Here is a 24,471-nt window from a genome sequence, read left to right on the forward strand (position 1 = left end):
TTTTTTTTTTTTAAAGATTTTATTTATTTATTTGAGAGAGAGAGAACGAGAGACAGAGAGCATGAGAGGGAGGAGGGTCAGAGGGAGAAGCAGACTCCCTGCCGAGCAGGGAGCCCGATGCGGGACTCGATCCCGGGACTCCAGGATCATGACCTGAGCCGAAGGCAGTCGCTTAACCAACTGAGCCACCCAGGCGCCCGCAAAGAGAGTAATCTTAAAGTTTTTGTCACAAGAAAAAAAATGCGTCATTTTGTGAGGTGATAGATGTTAACTAAACTTGTTACAGTAATCATTTCATAATCTATGCACACATCAAATCATTATGTTGTACACCTGAAACTTATACAATATACAACTTATATGTCAAAGTACTTCAAAAAAACTGGGGGAGGAGGGAAGGTTAGCACTGGAGAGACAGAAAGTTGTATGAGCCTTCAAATAGAGTTAGGAGACAAATTTTGGTCTTGCGATCAGAGTTGTGACATGGTTCCTCACATTAGGACATAGATTTCACATTGAGAATATGAAGATCTATTTGTTTTCTTTAAATAATTCCCATTCCCCATATATTAATATTGCTTGGGCTGACTTATGCTCCTGTAATAGCATCGGGAAATTTAATATTATAGCACTTCATTTCATCTGTTCCTATGCCTCTCCATTCTGTCAAAACACACTTGATAAAGAAACTGAACATAAGCAAGTGTCCACAGTCCTAGAGCTGGTCAGTGGTCGAGCTGAGAGTGAAAGTGAAGGAGATCTCCATCTCTTGGTCTAGAGCAGAAGTTGGCAAACTGCAAATCTGGCCCATGGCCTGTTTTTGAATGACTCATAAACTAAGAGTGATCTGTACATTTTTACACGGTGAGGGGGAAAAAAATCAAAAGACGAATATTTCTTGATATGTGAAAATTAGATGAAACTCAAATTTCAGCATCTATAAACTTTAACTGGGACACAAGCTCACTCATTCACATATGTATTCTCCATGGCTGTTTTCTTTTTGGTTTTGTTCTTTTTTTGTTTTATTTTGTTTTAGATTTCATTTATTTATTCAAGAAAGAGAGACAGAGATAGTGAGAGAGAGCAGGAGCGGGGAGGAGAGGGAGAAACAGGCTTCCCGCTGAGCAGGGAACCCAAACTGGGGCTCGATCCCAGGACCCAGGGATCATGACCTGAGCCGAAGGCAAACGCCCAATGAACTGAGCCACCCAGGTGCCCCTCTACGGTTGTTTTTATCACCAGAGTTGAGTAGTTACAACATAGACTAATGGGCCCCAAGGTCTAAAATATTTCCTCTCTAGTTCTATTTAAAAAACAAAAAACAAAAAACTAAATTAATGTACAGCTAAATAAGAGAACTTAATAGCAGCCCCAGTCCGAATGCCAGTGGCCATTCTGATTTCTGGGTGTCAAACTCCCACTAATTCTTAAATGTTTTAGCTATCACCCCTGCATAATAGTGAGAAGCAGCATATCTATAGAAAAAGGCTGAGGAAAGTACCTTCCAGATATTGATGCTGCAAATCAGGTCCAGAACTGAAAACAGAGCAGTACTGTCAAACATTTAAAACTGATAAAAATATCACACAGCAGTAAATGCCTGCCTGACCTTACTATTCAAAGACCCTCCCGCCCCCCGCCCCAGAAGAAAGACGTCCTTATGAGCTGGCATGGTGATCAAAACTTTTACTAAATGAGTAGAACACTTTCAAATGGGCATCTTACTTATAATATCAATATTTAAAACATAGGAGTTAAATTGTGCTGTCTGAAGAGGGCAAACGACTTGGAGATGAGGAGCCTTAGGGCTCAAGGTGTAAAGACCACTCATGTAGAAAATAATCTAAAGAAACTATCCCAAGTTGCCTGGGTGGCTCCATAGGCTAAGCGTCTGCCTTTGGGTCAGGTCATGATCCTGGGATCGAGCCTCAGGATCAGATCGAGCCCAAGGATCGGGATCGAGGTATCAGGCTCCCTGCTCACTGGGGGGTCTGCTTGTCCCTCTCCTTCTGCCCCTCTCCCTGCTTGTTCTTGCTCTCTCTCAAATAAATATAGTCTTTTAAAAAAATAAACGATTCCAATTTTTAAAAATTATAATTAATGGAAAACTAAGAAACATCATTTTTTAAATTTTATTATATATTCATATAATTATTTTATATATAAATATAATTTATATACCATATATAATGTATATAATATATAAATATAAATATGTAAATCTATAAACCATTAAAGGTGGTTCAGGAAATAGACCTTTTTTACGCAGTGATATGTATCAAAAACCTAAATACATTTATAGACAATAATCCCAAGTTTATCTTAAAGAAATAGTCCTAAATATTGGGGGTGGGGGGGAGAACAGGGACAGGAAAAATTATGTTTGGTAGTGCTATTTATTTCCAAATTGTGGACTATTCCAAAATTGAAAAGAACATCAACATCAAATAATAGAGAAATGATTTAAAAAATTTTTGAGATACAATGTAGTAGAATATTATACATTCACTTAAAACATATGTAGAGGGGTGCCTGGGTGGCTCAGTCATTTAAGTGTCTGCCTTCAGCTAGGGCAATGATCCCAGAGTCCTGGGATGAGCCCCAAGGCCGGGCTCCCCGCTCAGCTGGGAGCTTGCTTCTCCCTCTGCCTCTCCCCCCTCGCTTGTGCTCTCTCTTTCGCTCACTCTCTCTCTCTCAAACAAACAAATAAATCTTAAAAAAAAATAAAACACATCTAGAAAGAATATGTAACAATATGGATAAGCAATGTAAAAGTAATTGGTAAAGAAAAAAAGGGGGGAAACATATAAAATCTATGTTTACATGTTAAAATAATCCTTCATTTAAGATAAGTCATACATAGTGAAAAATACAAAGAAAATTTATCAAATTTTAACAGTTGTCCTTGGCTGCAGAAAGTTCTTTTCTTTCAATTTTACTACATATTTCAAATTTTCTAAAAGGATTGTTATAATTTTTATAATTGAAATAAGTAAAAATAAGAGATAATTTCATTCACAGGGGAGAAGGAAAACCAGAAATACATAGTTTAGCCAAAGTGTAAAAAAAAAAAAAAAAAACACAATAAACATAATTTTTTAAAAACACAGAAGAAAAAGAAAGTAGCCTTTCAAAAACCATTTCAGGGGCGCCAGGCTGGCTTAGTCAGAGCATGTGACTCTTGGTCTAAGGGTCATGAGTTCGAGCCCCACGTTGGGTGTAGAGATTATGTAAATAAATAAAAACTTAAAAAAACAAAACCAAAAAAACCAAAAATCCACTTCAACACTTTCAGACCCCAAGCCTCCTGCTGCAGCAAACACAAAGTAATCTGACCAATAGATGTCACTGTTAGACTTCTTTCATTGACCACATCTTAAGATGCACAACCTAACTCTGGAGATAGGGGGACAAAAACAAAAACATTACAAATTTCCATTTCATCTCACAAAGGGCTGTAGATTTTTGATCTTTCAGCTTCATTCCAAACTTCCTTTTACAGTAACTGGGATGTTGAATGCTTTTCTAAAATGACATCCAGTGACAATGCTATTATGGTTAGGAAAAGCACAAGGTTCATCTGCTCTTGGTTGCTTGAGAAAATCTCCACTCATATGAAATATAGACCTAACCCATGTTTATCAAAGACATACTTCTGGGCCTGAAAGTAATGAACTGGAAGGTATCAAAAGGAATCAAGGACACAAGATTGCCAATGGGCATTAAAGTTAATGGCAAAGAAAAAAAAGGGGGGGAAGAAAAGAAAAAAGAGGAAGGAAGGAAGAAAGGAAAGGGGGAAAAAGAAGGAAAGAAAGAGAAAAAAGTTCTTCTTGGTTTCCTAATGCTCACCCTCATCTCTGAAAAGAAACAGAGATGGAGAGGGGTGGTGACAGTGATGACAATCTGGTCAATCTATCAGGCCATCTACAGTGTGGAAGTAGTACAACCCAGCCCACTGTTTTGTATAGTGTAGTTGATGGTTCTGTGTCAATGAGTACATGGATGAATGAGAAGGGAAAAGGCTGTTTTCTAAATGGGTCATCTTGTATTTGCTGATTTCCTGCTGACCTGTTCACCTGTTATTTGAGCAGCTGGAGAGAAAGAAAGGTTTAGGAACATGTGAGGGAGACAGGGTATTTAGATTGCTCTGGAGAATGCTCTCAAACTTAGTTTCTCAAATTTTTAGAAAAATGATATTAAGAGGTGACAAGCAGCAAACAGGTACTCCCACCACAAGGTTTAGGTAGCAAAGCTGACGTGGGGAGAGTACCCTGAAAACATTCAGGTAAACTGTAAACACAGTCACGTCCTAGTGCACACATTTCAGACCCCTGAGTAGTCTCTGTATTCTGCAGCTGACTGATTTTTAGAAAATGACCCCCACACAAAATGCAGCTTCAACAGTTTTACGAACACAATTTACATTAAGTGCATCTCTGTGGACTGCAAAGAATCACAGCTCGAGCACAAAGATTTCTACTTACATGGAGATCCAAGTAGAGTTCGCTTTTGTTTGGCTTCTCTCTCTCCTCATGGAGCAGAAACGGACAGGCTGGTCCTGCTCGATAGCCCAGGAACCATGCACCTCCATCCCTGTTGGGAAGGTCTTTAGCTGCTGTCTGCTCATTGAAACAGTCCCAGGGGAAGCTCTCGGAGGAGATGCCTAGACAAAAGCAGAGAAGACCATCAGTGACACGGCGGCTAGAAAAATATTGAGCCAGCCATATCTGGGGACTCCTACGTGGGCCATTTCATACTACCTCTTACATTCCTTTCTAGGTTGTATTTTTAGAGTATGCTCTCTTCCAAAAGTGCCTGTCTTGATTACTCTTTCTGAATCACACTAACAAAGAATTTAAAACACCTGCCCTCATACTCGATTTAAAAAGAGAAGTCTATTAGCTGTACTGTATGTTCATGATCCTTGCTTACCAATGCCAGCTATACAGATCGTTCTCTTTCAGACCGAATCAGAGGAGGGGCTGGAGGACAGAAGTCAGGAGGCCCGAGTTGTTGGATTCACTACCTAAAGGTGTTGCCTGAGCCAAGTCACCAATCACTAGTGTGCATTTTCTTCCGGAGCAGAAGCTGCAGCACGGTCATCTTCATTTCTTCATCTACCTTCATGGGGGTAGAATTACCATGCATGGTGCATATTGGCACTTGGTCACTTTGTTGAATGAGTGAACTGTTTGGGACTCACTTTTCTCATCTCCGGAATGAGGGTATTACGTCAGTTTTTACCTAAACTATGTTGGGATGATAGTAGTCAAGGATGAGCCAGGCACTGTGCTCAGCCCGGTTCTTCAATTTGTAAGAGAGCTCTATAGGTAGGCATCATTAGTGTTCCCATTTTATTTTATTATTATTATTTTTTAAGATTGTCTTTATTTATTTGACAGAGAGAGACACAGTGAGAAAGGGGACACAAGCAGGGGGGAGTGGGAGAGGGAAAAGCAGGCTTCCCACAGAGCAGGGAGCTCGATGCGGGGCTCGATCCCAGGACCCTGGGATCATGACCTGAGCCGAAGGCAGACACTCAATGACTGAGCCACCCAGGCGTCCCTAGTGCTCTCATTTTAGATGGGGAAATTGAAGCACAAAGAGATTAAGCAATTTGCTCCAGATCATAAAGTCAATAAATGGTAAAGCCAGAAACTGAACCCAGCCAGTTAAACACTAGAGGCCATGCTCTTAATAACTAGACTAGGCAGCCTGTGCCTGGCATTCTTGAAATGGCAATGCATGTTGTACAACAAAAGGACTTTGTGGTCAAATAAACGTGAGAAAACCTGTGTGCTCTATCCCTTAGAGCCACGATTCACGTTAGCGTAGTAAAGACTTTGAAACGCCCTTTAATAAAGAAGCTTAGCTCTGTATAATAGTGTTTTCTGAACTTATTGGACCACAGAATCCATTTAAAGGATCCTTGTGAAACATGTTGGAAGCCATTAGGGTTCCACTGGAACACAATTTGGAAAATTCTGGATTAGGTCACCTCTAAAGTCCCACACAGCTCTCAAGTTCCTAGGCCTCTTTTAATTCCTGGTAAGCAACCTTGGCAAAATATTAAGCAACCAGGCAGAAGGGTTTAGGCTCAGTGCATTTTGCAGTAGAGATCACTGTTGCATATATGATAGGGCATTTATTACACATAATCCTTGTAATAGTGTGTCTTTGATAGTAGCCCACAGCCAGCCAATGACTTTTGCCATATGGAAAACCTGACATACCAAGTTACTTGAGCTGAGAATAAGCCAGCTAGCAGAAGGACTGTGGGATAACATGCTTCCCCTTTAGATAAAGTAGAATTTTAGAAGAAAGAAAATTTGAAAACAGCCAAGGTTTTACTTTGTGCTTGCTTGTTCAGTTGGTTGGTTTCCAATCACACTTCAAAGTGAAAGGTGATACAGGTCACAGCGTCTCTACAGTTGGCCTCTGGCAGGCTGTTGACAAAACACTATTCTGTAGCCACTGAGAAAATGAGGATCCAAGACCTCAGGCATCTCCTCTGCAGACATAGGGCGTCTGGAAAGTTATAACCGGGCTGGCTCTTCCTTCATTTAAGCCAGATGTCTTAGAATGAGGGCCTTTTTATTCACCTGGCCTCACCCTTTCCTGCCCCTTTGCTACCTACTCTCTTGAGACAGACTGTCCCCTGGGCTTTTGCTTAAGACCTTCCCTCCTGCTCCGAAGACACAGAAAAGGGCTAGCGCCTAAAAGAACCTCAGAGAGGAGCACTCTGCTAAGCACCTCCCCTTTATCCTCATGTGACCCTTCGAGGAAGGTAGTGCTAGCTGTGCTGTAACAGATGGAGAGATAAAAGCTCAGGCTCTGTTTAACTTCCATTTATAAGGCTCATCTCCCTCCTAGAATACTTCTGTTTATATCTGGCAAGAAAGGAGGAAATCAAACTGTTTAAATTTAGGGTGTCCCCTCACTGTGCTACCTCATCTTCAGAAATGTGTTAATTACTAATCCCATCCCTCTTTTGAAATCCCTCCACCTTTCATTTTGATTTGGGGAGAGCGGCTGACTTTGGGTAAAGTTTACACAGATTAATAACATAAAACGTAGTCTGTATATCACAAACAACATAAGGTACAACACCTAAGGCAAGACATCTAGATCATCAGAGGCACATTGTCTGGTGACTGGAAGTTCATCATTTTGGTATAAGAGAGTGAGAAGTTCCCACAATAACAAGGATCTGGTGTCCTTGGATAAAATGTAGGTTGCCATGCAAACACACTCACACACCCTGCAGTAGCTATCCAACACTTCATTAATAAGGTGTGCAGCACGATCCAATTCACTCTTTATGCACAGGAAAGACAACACCAAGGTTAAGCAAAAACAAGGAAAAGTAACTTCATTTTGGAGACCGTTTTCATTTTAAAGAGCCAATTTCTAACATCTGATATTTAACCAGACAATATCCCTATGAAGGAAATGCACAAGGTATAACGGTGACGCATAGTCATTTTGGTAAAGATCATCAGGACAGGAAAGGACCAAGGGCAGAAATAAGTAACAAAACTGTTATTCTCAAAAGTCTGACAAACAGGTGCAAATGACAAATTCACCATTAGAAAGGACATAACAAACTTACAAAGTAAGTCTTTGAATGGAGAGTTTTAATAATACCAACACAAGCTTTTTGAATAGTCAAAAATAAAACACATGTCCATATTGATTAGCATAGGTAGTGGCCACGCTATTCTCTTCAAATGAATAAATTTTAATAAAGAGAAAAAAATTACCTGAAATTAGGTAAGTATATTCTGTCAAATAGTCAAATGTCATCTAATTTTATGACACAAAGAGATTTTGAGGTGTTATATTTTCATTGAACATTTTGCAAAAAGCTGAGAACGGTCTCCTCAACTCAGTCATGTCTTTCCCTTCCATGTGCATATTAGAAGTCCATTTTCCACTCCATATTTATTGGTTATTTTGTTTCTCAAAGACATTTCAATAGCTTGATGAACCACACATGCACACAGGTTAATGCTACAGCTGACCACTGTTAATACAACATATAGCACGGACACAGCACAGAAAGGGCAACTTACCTTGGGACCACTTTGAAAGGCTGTGCTTTTCCCAACCATTCAAATGATGAGCTGCACTTCCTGATGCTAGCCTACAACATCAGACTGGGGTTTTACTGTCAATGATCAACACAATAGAAGCAGACAGAAAGGAAAAGTGATATGCCATTTAAAACTGGAAGCAGTCTCCATAGCTCGTCTTTCCAAAATGGAGTAAGTGTCCCTACCTGAGGATCACTGTTTCCACTATTTCACTTCCTCCCTGCATTATGATTATGCACCCAAGGCGTTTTCCAGTTGCATTTGGAGCTCCACCCATTGGCATAGATGTTGTGTATTTCCCCTGGTCCATGGATGTTGGATCTGGCCTTGTGTCTTGCTGTATCCAATTGAATGTGGGCAATGTGACAGGATGCCAATTCTGGGTCCAGGCCTTAAGAGGCATTTTGTGGTTTTCCCCCCTGCTTTGTGTTTCTGCCATCACCATGTGACAAGCATGTGCTAGGGAGCCCAAATGAGACACACAGAGAAGACCCAAACATAGTCCTGCTGCCTGGAATGAACCCAGATCAGATCAAGTGAATGACAGCCAACCAACTCTTAGAATGAGAACAATAAATATTTGCTGCGAGCCACTGAGATTTGCGGTTTATTTACCAAAATAGCTGCCTAATAGACCATCATCTGTCCCCACCAGAAGCACTGTATCTATTAAAAACTTTAAACCATTTCAGCTGAGAGGGCTTAATGACTACAATATATATTTTTTTGTAATTCCTACTAAAAACAATTATTCAATATATCAGGTTTTGGAAAATCAAGCAAAAACTCATGGCATACCCATTTCCTCATTCATACCAAGATTCACACGCAAACTACATTGCATTAGAAAAATTAACCTTCTTTAGCAGGCATTGTCTTTAATTATCTAAAGAATATCTATATATCTATACCTATGCACCTACCTATATATATAGATATATATTCATATATAGATATATAGGTATACACATATATAGAACACATGTATAAATCCACTTCCAAAAAGAAGTTTGCAAACATACCATATAATCAGATCTGGACAAAAGTCCCTAAGGAACAAAATTACAGTGCCTTTCAGCTTTCCTGCTTCAATTATCCTGTCACACTGAGCCCTCACTTGACAGCAATGATGAAGTGGTTATGCTTCCAAAATGAGAAGGGGGGAAAAAAAACCTTAGCTTGAGACTCTCTTGAGTTTTTGCTCCTATGCTGTAGTTCTCAAGGCCATCCATCATATTGACTTAAAATAAATCCAAAGAGGTGACGTTTTCTCAACCGTGAATATCAAAACTGATATGCAAAGGTAGACAGGTTGTCTTCCATTATGTTATTCAAACATGTACTTACAAGCAAGAGAGACAGCAATCTAAATGTGTAGCTAATGGAAAGTGACATTGTTAAGTACTTGTAAAGAGGGTGTGTGCCTGTGTGTAATTATTCATGGCTTTATCCAAGGAGACAGAGCTTTGGTAAAAGTATAGTCTCATGGCTTGTATCTGTCAGTTTGAGATCAACGCTTGCCAATCCCATTGCCCCCATTTTCATTCCTTGTGATGTTAAATGATATAATGTCACTAAGCAGATAGGTAACTGTAATTCTGAGAATGCATCTTATCTATCCACCCCAACCTCTAACTCCTTGAGGGAGGGAAAACTTATGAGCAAGGACAGACAGATGGAGGTAGAAGGTGTACAGAGGCAGGGAAAGCCTGCGTGTAGATCAGGAAGTAGGAAGGAATGGGGAGTAGGCTATGTCAATTTCAGAATCTATGAGGAAAGCATCCATATCCATCAAACAAATGCAATGTTCGAATTTCTAAAGTTATGCTTAAATTCAAATGAAATGAAATTGAATTTAGTTAGAAGGGATCTTGGATATCTTCTATCTGCTCATTTTATACTTGACGAAACTGAAACCCAGGAAGGTTGTGATATCACCAACATGTTCACCTAGTGGCAAAGGCAAACTAAAATCCAGGTTCCAGGGAAATCTTTTATGTTATTTAGAGAAGGACATTATTGCCAATCCATAGATGAGAGAACACTGAGGTCTGGGTAAGAAGTAGATGTGAATGGTTTGACAGGTGGGATCAATTCCTGACTATGACCTTTACTAATTGTTTGAACTTAGTGGAATTACTAAACCTCTCTGAACCTTTATTTCCTCATTAATGAAATGAAAATAATATGGGGTGCCTGGGTGGCTCAGTCAGTTAAGCGTCTGCCTTTGGCTCAGGTGATGATCCTGGGATGGAGCCTGCTCAGCAGGGAGTCTGCTTCTCCCTCTCCCTCTGCCCCTCCCCACTGCTCATTCTCTCTCTCTCAAATAAATAAATAAAATCTTAAAAAATAATAATAATAAAAATATGCCTGTGAGCTGTGTTCAAAATTGTTTTCTTTCAGGAAACTTTACCTGGGCTGGGAGGTGACAGATTGATGGGGGATGCAAACAAATCCCCATTTTAAGTAAAGAAAAGAAACCTGTATACAATGAAGACATACTAAACATCACACACCCATGTTAAGGACTATTTTTTGTCCAGGAAGATAAAGAGAAAAAAAAAATTAAACTCATAAGAATTCACGGTAACACTCCCAAATCTGCTTAAGTCCTAAAAATAGAATTCACGTCATCAACTGCAATAGCTCCAAGTAAGTGGCTGATCATCTCCCAAAAGGGCAGCTCCTCAGGGCATTTCCTTAGAAATGACATCCAATGACACATCTTCCTTAAAGGTCAAACACTTGAGCCTCGGGCCATGAATGAAACTATTTATAGGCATAGCTTTAAATGAAATAGCATTTTAAGGAGGTACAAAAATATATAGTTCTATGATTATTATTACACTAACTTCTTTCCATGTTCTTTTCCTGCAAAGAATACAGATGTTAAATGAGAGACAAATATTGCTCAAGTCAGGAAACTCATTTGTGGCTATAGTCATACCGAATATTTTAACACCTGAAAAACGGGCGTGTATTTAAAGTAGCACAAGTGATGCCAAGTCACTCTGCTTTAAAATGGATAGAAGGTAGGAGCAGATGCTTCTAACTAAGGTTTGGTGCAGAAAAGATCAAGAAAAGATCACATCTAGAAGGTTGTAGGCATCCCTGAGACATTAAGAACCTCTATTCATTCTCAGAGAGTAAATGCTGAGGAAATTAGATCTTGGTACTTCAAATGTCTATTATCAAAAAATTTTTGTATGTTTGATGATAAGGAATATACTTGTTACATATTAAAAAAATATTATTGGGACACCTGGATGGCTCAGTCATTTAAGCGTCTGCCTTCCGCTCAGGTGATGATCCCAGGGTCCTGGGATCAAGTCCTGCATTGGGCTCCTTGCTCGCGGGGAGCCTGCTTCTCCCTCTGTCTCTGCCCCTGCCCCTGCTGAACTCTCTTTCTCTCTCTCTCTCTCTAACGAATAAATAAACAAAATCTCTAAAAAAAAAAATCCTTGAAGTGAAGAACAAGAATACAGAAAACATTTCTTATCGTATTCATTCTAAGTAAATTTGAATCACATTTTTTATGTTTTATGTCACATTGTTCCATTATTATGGGAATAGTTATACCAATGGGGAACCCAACTCTTGAAGAGATATGACATAATTACTAAAATAGCTAAGGATGTATAGGAAAGGAAAAAAAAAAAAACCTATCAAATACTAAGGCTTGGATTATAAAATATATAATGAATATTTTTTTAAAAAATCTTTTTCCAAAAAGAAATTATCTTAAGAGTCACAAAACGTGAATATGCATGACAAGATTGAGACAAAGAAGAAAAGAAGGCACATATACCAATATTAAGGGTAAACATTTAAGAGATTAAGAACACAATATGACTTTGAGTGTCCTGGCAAACAAAGCAAGAATGAAAAAGCATTCAGTTAGCTCATTTCTATTATCAAAAGGAGGAGGGACCCCTGGGTGGTACAGTCGGTTAAGCAGCTGACTCTTGGTTTCTGCTCAGGTCCTAATCTCAGGGTCCAAGGGGTGGAACCGGGTGTAGACCCCCATGTAAAGCTCTGCATCCTCAGGCTCCATGCTCAATGGGGAGTCAGCTTGTTCCTCTCCCTCTGCTCCTCCCCCCATGCTCTCCCTCTTTCTCTCGAATAAATAAATAAAATCTTAAAAAAAAAAAAGAGGAAACATACTGATCCTTCAAGGCTGATCAAGATTTTTCTTTTATTTTCTTTTATTTTATTTATTTGACACAGAGAGAGAGACAGCTAGAGAGGGAACACAAGCAGGGGGAGTGGGAGAGGGAGAAGCAGGCTCCCGATGCGGGGCTCGATCCCAGGACTCTGGGATCATGACCTGAGCCGAAGGCAGACGCTTAATGACTGAGCCACCCAGGCGCCCCCGATCAAGATTTTTCTGATGTTTAATTCTGAGAGACACTGCTACATAATACAGTCAACTCCCACCTTAGCCTTAGCTCCATCCAGGCTGTTTTGACCAACAGTTGACTTCACAGAGCTAATGGCGCTGATCTAGTTGTCTGCAAATAGCCTTTGTCCTTTTAACCAGAGAGGTTTGGAAGTTATCTTGATGGCCCAGTGATTTGAAACTAAAGTGAAGAGTTCTTCAAGAGCACTATTAAATAGTGGCTTCCCTGAAACAGCCAGATTCTTAAATGGCCCCCTTTTGCCAAGTGTCTTAGGCACTAGAGTTTTTCTTTTCCATTCTTCCACCAGCCATTAGTACTAAGGCACAGTCCTGAACCTGATCCCAACAACCTTAGCCGGGGCCTGATTTATCACCCTCTCTCGCCACAAATCGATTTTCTTAAGGGTAATTTCCTTCATATAGGACATTTACTATGTGTCACTTTATATACGTTACACATTATTGAGAATCTTCACAATAATCCTGCAAGGTCGGTACAAAGTAATCCTGTGCTAAAGATGAGAAAAGTAATGAAATAGAGAAGTTAACTTTACCCAGGGTCAAACAGTATGTAGGAGAATGGGTCCTGAATCCAGAGCCTAGAATTAACCTCCTGCCATAAACAACTAAAAGCTAAACAAAATATAGGAAACAACTATTTTTAGATATTTGACAGTAAGCAGTGCAGTACTATAATCCTTGAAAGAGGTACGACAAATGAAGTGAGCCTCATAATTGCTGGGCTTACAGTGAAGAGATGATTTCTAGACTAACGATAATTAATAGGGCCCAGTGACCTATGGGAAAATCAAGCAGTCTAATATACGTTAAATTAGAAGCAGGGGTCTGTCTAGGGGAGACAGAAAAATATTTAAAGAAATACTGGCTGAAATTTTCCAAATTTAATAAAAAGTATAAACCCACAGATCAAAGAAGCTCTATGAACCTTAAGGAGAATAAACATAAAGAAAATTATAATAAGTGAAGTTGTAGAAAACCAGTGATAAAAAGAATATTATAAAAGCAGTAAGAGAGGGGTGCCTGGGTGGCTCAGTCGTTAAGCGTCTGCCTTTGGCTCAGGTCATGATCCCGGGGTCCTGGGATCGAGCCCCGCATCGGGCTCCCTGCCCGGCAGGAAGCCTGCTTCTCCCTCTCCCACTCCCCCTGCTTGTGTTCCCTCTCTCGCTGTGTCTCTCTCTGTCAAATAAATAAATAAAATCTTTAAAAATAAACAAATAAAAGCAGTAAGAGAAAAGAATACTATATAGGAAACCAAAGAAAAGAATAATTAAAGACTTCTTGTCTGAACATGCATACTGGAAGACAATGGAATGACAACTTTAAAGTACTGAAAGATAAGAGTCAACCTAGAGTTTGACATGCAGTAAAAGTATCTTCCAAAATGAAAGGAAAACAAAGACTTCTTCAGACAATTAAAAGCCAGACAATTCATCTTCAGCTGACTTAGCCCACAGGAAGTGTTAATTTTTTTTTCTGGCAAAGGGGAAAAAATCCGAAGAGGAGCACCTGGGTGGCGCAGTTGGTTGAGTGTCAAACTCTTGGTTTCAGCTCAGGTCATGATCTCAGGGTCCTGAGATTGATGCCCATGTCTGGCTCTGTGCTCAGTGCGAAATCACCTTAAGACTCTTTCTCCCTCTGCCACTCCCCCTACTCTAAAATAAATAAATAAATCTTTTTTAAAAATCAGAAGAAAATTTGGAAAACACTGAAAATTATAAACATGTAAGTTAATACACAGGACAGTTTTCTCATTATTGAAGTTATTAAAAAATATAATTAACTGAAATAAAAATAATATATTGTGTGGTTTATAACATATGTAGGTAAGAGATGCTGATAACAATGGCAGCACATCCAAGAAGGAGAAATGGAAATATTCTGTTGTAAGAGTCAGACATTTATGTGAAGCAGTATAATTTAAAACAGACTGTGATAAATTAAAGTTGCATAGTATAAACTATAGAGTTACCAGTTTTTAAAAATGGTATCTCTAATGGTGGATTATTAATATAGAATCCTAGAAAGCACTCGATCTAAAAGAAGATAGAAAATTATGTAAAAGGGAACAAAAACAAATGGAAGGTGGATTAAAACTCAAATATACTGATAGTTACATTAAATATAAATCACCTAAAAACTCCAATTTGAAGTCAGAGTTTATAAGACTGGGTAAAAAAGCAAGACTCAACTATATGCTATCTACCAGAAACTCATTTTATATGTACAATTATAAATAAGTGAACAGTAGAAGGATGGAAAAAGCTATATATACAAACACTAATTACAGAAAGCTTGAGTGGCTATATTAATATCTGACAAAAATAAACTTTGAAATGAGATACGTTACCAGGGATAAAGAGAGAAATTTCATAATGATAAGGAGTCAACTTATCAGAAAGAAATAGCAATCCTAAACTCGTTTGTACCTGGTAACAGAACTTCAAAATACATAAGCAAAACTATCAGAACTAGTCTGGATAAATATATGTATTCACAATTATATTTGGAGATTTCAATACTCCTGTCTTAGTAGTTAATAGAACAGGATGACAGAAAATCAGTAGGAATATAGAAGAAATAAACCGCATTACTACCAATTTTACCTAATTGATAGTTATAAGATACACTATCCGATAACTACAGAATACATATTCTTTTCAAGTGCATATAGAATTTATCAAAATTGTCAATATACTGTGTTATTAATAAATATCAAAGGATCAACATCATAAAAAATATGTTCACTGACAGATGGAATTAAATTCAGATACCAATAGGGACACCTGGGTGGCTCAGTCATTAAGCGTCTGCCTTCAGCTCAGGTCATGATCCCAGGGTGCTGGGATCGAGCCCCGCATCGGGCTCCCTGCTCCACGGGAAGCCTGCTTCTCCCTCTCCCACTCTCCCTGCTTGTGTTCCCTCTCTCGCTGTGTCTCTCTCTGTCAAATAAATAAATAAATAAAAATCTTTTAAAAAATTTCAGATACCAATAACTAAAAACTATCTAGAAAATTCCAAATATTTGGAAATTAACACCACACTTCAAAAATAACTTCATAGGTCAAAAAAGAATCATAAGGGAAATTAGAAAATATTTGAGGTGTAGCTAAAGTGGTGATCAGAGGAAAATTTATAGCCTTACTTAACACTGAATTATGGCCTCTCTTCCACAGTGGTCAATATCTTAACATTTATTCCCTGGACTAGGGGATATCAGGCACAGTTGGTGCATGGCGAACTCACAGAAAACAGTGGATTCAGTAACCATCTTCTTGAAAGCTAAATGCTAAGGTCTTAACTTTTGTTGCCCCACTAGGCTTCTAGAACACTTTCAGTCTCTAGGGTAGGCAAGTACTGGAACATTATTCTGGGAGAAATAGGACTAGCTCAAGACATTGACTCTGCCTCCAGTTTCTTCATAAAATGCTGTCCCAGATCACCCTACAGTGAATCTCAAATCCAATATCCTTTCACGGGCACTCAGAGCTTCCAGTCAGCTTTTTAGTCTCCAGACCTTAAGCATGTACAACCAGTGATCGCAAGACAGCTGAGGAGAATGTCTAACATAACAAGCAAGAAAGTGGAGAACAAAAGAAAGAGGTTTTGTCACTGCATACCTATTGGATCAAGATTTTGGTGGTGGCTACGTTCTTCAGCAACCATATCTCTTGCTACCTAACCCTCTTCCATGCTCCAATTCTTACCAGCTTCCTGTAATACTGTTCCATCCTTCCCCCCTTCAGGCCTAGGGCTGGTAATGGCTTTTTGCTTTTGCTAGTTTCTGGGAACCTCACAAACCCAAGCTGGTTTTCTTGATTGGTCTGGACATAATCTCTTCATTAAGTTATTTTCAGTTTAAACCCTTTTGAATGTACCATCTATTTTCTGCCAGGATTCTGACTGACAGTAATTGGCATCAAAAATGATGTTTATTTCCTACCCTGAAGCATGTTTGTGTATTACTAAAGCATCTAGGGTGTTTGCTACCTAATGCTCGCCATACCCAGTTAGAATAATAGCAGCAATGTAATGGGCCAGTGTAATCTTTTGAGAGAAATCAAAATGATAAGACTCCTTTCAGATTATATTATGATAGAGAAAAGGTAAATTGTCATAGCCCTAAAGTAAGACAATGATGGTATACTGCTGTCCCTTGCAGATGAAGATGAATTGATTGGCATGAAAATAAAGCATTTTCTAAATCAATAAATGCATATTAGCTCCCAGAGGCTATGTAGATGTACTCAGTAAGTATACCATATCTGAAACAGCACTTGCAAATTGCATTCCATGTAATTAAATTTATAAGAATCCAGTCATTCTCTAAAAGCCATCTGTTTTCTCACTAGCCAAAAGAGAATTTAAACGGGAGTATGGTATAAATCACCATCCCTACATCTTTCAAATCTTCGATGGTGGCACAAATCTCTGCAATTACCCCAAGAATGTAGTATATGCTTTCAACTAGTAGGAAAAATATGATGCCATTCCTCTCAGAACATGCAAGTCTGGGAACCAAAGGTAGAGTAGCCCTTCACAATATTATACTTAATAAATCACTTGCATAATTTTTGCCTCCTACCCTTGCAACATTGGGCTTGCTGGGTTTGGATCTTAGTGACCCAAGGAGGAATGTTTCTACTAGGGAATATAGATAGCCGTGGTTTCATTAGACAGGAAGCTGAGAGTGCATCTTGGCCATTTCAGGTTCTCATACGTTAGAGATACATGTATTTGATTTCGCTGCCTAACAGAATGAATGTCTTTTATAGAATATTTTGAACTGGACCTAGAGTATTAAACTCCTATAATCCAAAAAAAACCACCAAAAACAAAAAACAAAAACCCAGTAGTAAATGTAAAGCTACATATTTTGAAAAATAGTATAGAACAAATAGTATAGAATGAATGTCCTCATATTAATATTAAAACAATGTAAGGAAGCTACTGTGAAACAAATACTCTCCAAGATTCCTGGTAAAAGAGCAAATTGGAATACATCCTTGCAGAACTATTTGGGAATCTACACCTGACACAGGGGTTAACAGTTATGGCCCCAATGGCCGAATACAGCACACAGGCTATTTTTGTATAGCCTGTGAGCTAAGAATGGGTTTTGCATTTTTTCATTTTTTTTATTATGTTATGTTAATCGCCATACATTACATCATTAGTTTTTGATGTAGTGTGTTCCATGATTCATTGTTTGTGTATAACACCCAGTGCTCCATGCAGAACGTGCCCTCTTTAATACGTATCACCAGGCTAACCCATCCTCCCACCCTCCTCCCCTCTAGAACCCTGTTTGTTTTTCAGAGTCCATAGTCTCTCATGGTTCGTCTCCCCCTCCAATTCCCCCCACTTCATTCTTACCCTCCTGCTATCTTCTTCTTCTTCTTTTTTTTAACATATAATGTATTGTCTGCTTCAGAGGTACAGATCTGTGATTCAACAGTCTTGCACACTTCACAGTGCTCACCATAGCACATACCCTCCCCAATGTCTATCAGCCAGCCACCCCATCCCTCCCACCCCCCACCACTCCAGCAACCCTCAGTTTATTTCCGGAGATTAAGAATTCCTCATATCAGTGAGGTCATTATCACCACTGCTATTCAGCATTTTTTCATTTTTAAAGGAAGGGAAGGAGAGAGGCGAGGGGCAGGGAGTGGGAATGGGAGAGGAGGGGGAAGAAAGGCAGCGACAGAGCCCTTATGGACTGCAAAGTCAAAAATATTTACTATTGGGCTCTTTACACAAAAAGTTTGCTGACTTCCATTCTAAAATGTTGCACATGTTCTATCCTTTAACTAATAAAAATTGGCTTGTGTGCATCTGTCCTAACAGAATAATCATTTTGTTATTCAAGATCTATTACAAAGAGATATGAGGGATGCCTGGGTGGATCAGCTGGTTAAGTGTCCAACTCTTGATTTTGGCTCAGGTCGTGATCTTGCAGTCGTAAGACCAAGCCCCATGTCAGGTTCCATGCTCAGCTTCTTTCAATTTATGAAAGAAAAAGGTGAGAAACTAAATGCCATAAACACCATATAGACCCTTATTGTTAAAATTATTCCTCTTGCTCTGGTGCTGAGTTAGACAACATGGATAGCCAAAAGGAAGAAGGGCACAGAACTCCATTTCTCCAAAGGTTTTTGCTTTCAAATTCAAATGGATGGTTCATATTCTACTGTATTCATTTTGAAATATTTTTGTTGTTTCTCATTCACCCTTCAAGCTATAATATGCTCCAAACAACACAAAAAACAACAACAAAAAACCTAAGCCATCAAAATGAGTTTCATGTTTTTACACAGAATATTAGAAGAGTCAGGATCTTTTCAGAATGTTTTGTTCAGCTAAATTACAATATTTTATTTTCCTTTACACTGTGAACCTATTTGGTCAAACATAAAATTAACCCTAATCATCTTCAATTTAGGGACTTGTTTTTCACATTTTATCACTATCTGGAAATTGCCTTTTTTCCTGAGGGTATTGCTATTATCTTGAATGTGATTTTACTATGTCCGGAGGCTACTGTCTTACCAGAAAACACAGCTCTAATTTAAAATGCATGTCAGTAGAAAAATCAATTTACTAAAAGAAAATTAACTTCATAGGCAAATCTTTGAGGAAAGCAACTGATCCATAAAGTGAGCTAAATCTGTACTAAGAATGGAACTGAATTCATTATATATCTTTCAGTCAAGAAGAACTTATCACTATATTCAAGTTCATGATGAACTTTCTCTGGAACGATCCCACTAAACAAATAATAGAATAGGAACTTCTGAGTCTAGCATTTCTGAGAAATTATAAATAAGCACAAGACTGTCCATAATGGCTTCTGACGAGCAAAGAAGACTGACTGAATTGTATTGCACTAACAAGTATTTAGGAGTAGGATTTTTACTGGGGGTTTACATTTTGTTTACCTACATAGAAGTGGACTTCCTTGCCAAATTTTCACAATTTGTCATTTAAAATAATAGTACGAGCCACTGCAGTGACTTGCTGCTAATGAATAGAAGCACCAAATAATTCATTTTCTCTTCATTTGAAATGACAGTCCTATCTACCAGTGAGAGGGATGTAGAAAATTCCTAGGGAAAGCCACAACTACCCTGGGCAAGGTTAGGTACATCTCCTGCTTTAATTGTGCTGAATCCTCTTTCAATAAATACTATTTACTTTCTCTCCTTTTCTTCCAGAGTCATTTAGTTTACATCAGTGCTTCATAAACACAAAAAGATTAAGCAACGAGAATACCAAAAATTTCATTTGGCATTGCCTCTGTGGCTTAAAACAAAAAGGTGGGGGGGTTGTTTAATATGTACTTAATTTTAGAGAAATGTCTAAATCTCATTATCGGAATCTATTAGCCTTCAAAGGAATCTTGAATCCTACGGAAGCATCCCCAAATCCTCTATCTTACCAAATCCAGTGGCTAAGTCTTAGCCCTTGTCCCATGGAACCTCTTAGTAGCATCAGGCAGAGTTTAACACTCTTTTATTTTCCTTGAAATTCCTTCCTAGAAACCACGTCGTTAACACTCTTGAAGTGTTCCTCCTCATTCACTGCTCACTCTTCAGTCACCTTGGTGGCTCCTCATCCTCCCTACTTCTAAATCAGGGTTCTTAACCTCAGTACTGCTGACAGACACTGGGACTAGATAATTCTTTTTTGTGGAAGGATGTTCTGTGCACTGTACGGTGTTTAGCAGCATCTCTGGCCTCCATGCACTGCTTACCAGGAGCCCCTCTTCCTCCTCGCCAGCCAGTTGTGACAACTAAAAATGTCTCCAGACATTGCTAAATGTTACCTAGCTGAGAAGCAGGGCTCTATTTGTTTCAACTCCCCAAAAATCTGTCCTGTGCCCCCTTCCCTTCTCCGTCTTCACTCACTTCCTTGGTCATCTCATTCAACCTCAAAGTTTTAAATACCATCTAAATTCTAGTGACTTCCACATTGATACTTCCACCCGGACCTCTTTCCTGTCTCACACAGGCACTGACTGTTCACTACACGGCCATTATGCCTCCCAAACTCTTGGTTTTCCCCCTAACCTTGCCCCTTCCTCAGTCTTTCATCAATATTCCCTCTGTTTCTAAGATTAAAAACGTGCTTCATCCTTGGGTCCTCTCTTTCTCTTGCATTCCACATACATCTATTAAATAAGACCTGTTTGCTCTACCACCAAATAGTATCCCAAATCTGACCATTTGGCATATTGTTAGCACCCAGTCTAAGCACTGTCTACTCTCATCTGACCAACTGAAATAATCTCCTAGTTCTTCTCCCTTCTTCCACGCCTATCCCCTATAATGTTCTCCAAAAGCATCCGTGGGATCTTGTATAAATCTCACACTGTCCCTCAGATCAAAATCCTGCCATGGCTTTCCATCCCAGTTAAAAGAAAGAAAAAAAAAGGTAATTCCTGGCCTTAAAGAACCTCACCTAATCTGACCCTATCTACCTCTTTCTCTCCATCTCCTACCCTCTCCCTTACTCTATGCATTCCTGCCACCTCAACTTTCTTGCTCTTCTAGGAGTAAGACAACTTCACTCGAGTCCCTGGCATTTATATTAGTGTTTCCTCTGCTGGGATTCTGTCTCCCTGATCATCACCTGACCAATTTCTTCATATTGCTCGGGTTTCAGCTAAAGTATCCTTCCAGCAAAGAAGGCTTCTCTTCACTGCTCCTCTTCCAACATTTTCTTTCTGAAGTATTTTATCTGTAATACCATTACCTGAAATTATGCAATTAATTAGTCTCAGATGAAACTAGGATTAAACAGAAAAAATAGATTTCAGTTTGGATTCTATGTTACTGGGATTGAATGATTTCAGTGCAGCATTGGCAAGAAATCTGAGGCCATGTTCAGACTCAGTGGGAAAGAATCTTGTGATTGATTAGCAATGCCTTCCCTGACATAGGAGGGAAGAGTGGTAGGGTGTATGCCATGTTTTTGCCATCCTGTAATGAAGTCCTCTGATTCTTCTTTTGTCTGCTCATTCTTCGGCAGTTCTTACTCATTGGCATCTTCATCAATGGAACAAGAAAACAGAAGAGATATGAAACTCAATCAGATAACTAAATAGTTGCTGCTTTTGTAGAAGTTTTGATGGGGGAAAAAAACCACATAAGGCTAAAAGATAAGCCGAAACCATCAGTAAATGTGAATCATCTGTGTATCTCTTAACTCCCACAAGTAGAGAAAGGAGATAATGGCATACATACAAGAGAGAAGGAAATGACTTCAAAGATCTGTTTATAAGAGAGTGAGATTATCTTTCTTTGTTCTTCAAGAGAAGAGCTTGAATGATGAAATTATGATATTACCACTCAGAAGACACTTGAAGAGTCTTTGTTATTAAAAAAACATTACTTTAATTTTTGAATTCCCTAACTCTGCTATGGAATGATTAAGCAAGGACAGGCCTAGAGATACTAAAGATAGAGAGAAAAAGAAAATAAGGTGAAAGGATAAAAAAGGTCTCTATATAACAAAACCTTCCCAACCCTCCAAATTCCTCTCCCTACTCTTTAAAAAAGGTCAACTGATAGCCCTTGGCTCCTGACATGTAACTATATCCTGTTCCTCTTTTGATGTTCTCACTGAGAGGGATTTAACTGCTCTTTCCTTGATTCATTAGATGGTCACTTCAAAGGGACTCCAAAGAGGCAGCATTTGCCCAAACAACTCCCCTGTCTTAGCAAATCCAGGCGAAACCCAAAAAGCAATTCATCCTGAATTTCACACATTATTGTCTTTCGCCCCTGTCAGTGACCTCAGCCTACAATATTGATTACCACTCTGCCTCCCAATATGAATCCTTCAGACAATCAATCCTTTCCCAGAAAAGGGAAAGAGTTATCCAGTCTAATGCCCCGAGACCTATGATTAGCCCAAGCAGAAACCAAACAACCTAGCAAACTTGTCATAACTTTAAATCATTTACAACCCATTTCCTACCCCAAAGTCAAGGAGGGAAAGATCTATAGTCAGTCTAGAGTATCCTTCAAGACTTTATTTAAGATAAAGATGGGTACTCAGTTGAGTAACAAATGTACTAAAATGTTTTATTAAATTAACAAATGTCTCTGACTACTCTAACATGTAAATCAGATTTGTGAGGTCCCTGTGAAGTGATGACATACAAATCCATGACAGCTTCCATATTTTTCTAAGACTTAGTGGATAAATGGGCAAAGGGCAAATAAGATAAATGACCAATGAGTATGAAGAAATGTTCAACATTACTAGTAATGAGAGAAATGCAAGTCAAAAGAGCAATAAAATACAACATTTCCCCATCAGATCAGAAAGATTAAACCTTAAAAATATGCAATGTTGGTAAAAGAGTAGGAAAATAGGCACCCCACTCTAAAAAACTGGACAGTGCCTATCATGTTTACTAAGCTAGCCACAGCACTTCACATGGTACCTGTACATAGCAAGTTCCCACTAAATACTTGCTGAATAAATAAATGAATAAATAAATAAAATCAGTGCATGGATACTCTGCTGATGGGAGTATGCTGCATAAAATTTAGAGGAATAATTTCATAATATTAAAATACAGATAGTAGTCATACTTTTGACACTGTTAATTCTTCTAGGAATCCACTATAAACAAATTCTTTAAAACTGCAAGCATACTATGCAAAAATGTTTGTTACATTATTAAACACTGAAGAATTATAAACAAGCCAAGTGTCCAAAATTAGGTAAATGAGAGTAAATAGATGGATAGTTCTCTGGACAGAATAGTTCAAAATAATTAAAATAATATTTATAAAATGTTTGAAAAATGGGAAAAGGTTTATAACCTGTTAAGCCAAAAATTATGTGTTTATAAAAGTATAAAATTTTAATAGTAATTTTTCTATGGGTCATGATAATAGAAAGTTTTCTGTTTTTTCTATCTTTCTAAATCTCTCTCTATTTTTCTATAATGGCCATAGAATACTTCTGTAATTTAAAAAAGGTAAAATTCTGTATTAATAGAATAGCAAGATTACTTTCTGAGGAGGATTAATCTGTCACACACCTCAAATAACATACCAATAAGATATGAACCCATAGCCCTCCATGTAAGGTCTTCTTTCCTCTTTTTGATTTTCATGTTTAATTATATTCAAGATAGATTTCCATAAATGCAACAAGCCTTAATTTTAACATTATTAAATCTCAATTAAAATCCTCCTGCTACTCCTTTAGCCATTTTCTATTTGCTATCAGTGAAGATACAGAGAACTTGTCAATGTTTTCAGTCAACTAAATTTTCTACATTAAAAAAATTTTTAATGCCTCGACACACAGTATATTTTTATTAACCTTAATGAAGTTCTAGAAACAACTTCTTTATATTTTCTTAAAGTTGTTTTTGTATAGCACCTATGATCATAATTATTCAGAGTAAATGAGATAATACATGTGAATAGGTGCTAGGTAATTATAAACTGCTATTCAAATGTTAGTTTTAAATTTTTTATGGTATGCCGTTTCTTACCTTATATTTATTTCTGATGGCATATTTCCCTCCTATTCTATGAACTGTTTCATTTCTGTGTTTTCCATGGTGCTTTGCATATGCCCTCTACAAATTATACTGATTTTTTTAATGTATGTTGTAAAATGCTTTCAGTTCTATACAGGTAATTTAAAATACAAAAAAAATTTTAAAGGACCCTGCAAAATGCAAACCAAAACCACAATGAAATACCACTTCATATCCACTAAGATGGCTAAAATCAAAAAGGCAGATAATAACAAATGTTGACAAGGATGTGGAGGAATTGGAACTCTTATGCATTGCTGGTGGGGATGTAAAATGGTACAACAGCTTTGGAAAACAATCTAGTGTTTCCTAAAATGGTTAAATATAGAATTACGATATGACCCATCAGTTCCACTCCTTAGGTATATATCCAAGAGAAATGA

The 24,471-nt window shown here is 38.3% G+C and overlaps 1 protein-coding gene across 3 annotated transcripts in view; it reads right to left on the reverse strand.

Moving 5' to 3' along the window:
* Positions 1 to 24,471, reverse strand: part of FMN1 (formin 1) — a 430,597-nt gene that overhangs the window by 311,448 nt on the left and 94,678 nt on the right. The window contains exon 2 of one of the 3 annotated variants that reach the window (XM_078053419.1): positions 4,488 to 4,666. The exons of the other annotated variants lie outside the window; for them this stretch is intronic. Coding sequence (XP_077909545.1) covers positions 4,488 to 4,666 — 179 coding nt within the window. The remainder of the gene's footprint in view (positions 1 to 4,487; positions 4,667 to 24,471) is intronic. 3 annotated transcript variants of the gene reach the window in all.

Source organism: Halichoerus grypus, chromosome 8 (assembly GCF_964656455.1).
Source record: "Halichoerus grypus chromosome 8, mHalGry1.hap1.1, whole genome shotgun sequence".
Lineage (NCBI taxonomy): Eukaryota > Metazoa > Chordata > Mammalia > Carnivora > Phocidae > Halichoerus > Halichoerus grypus.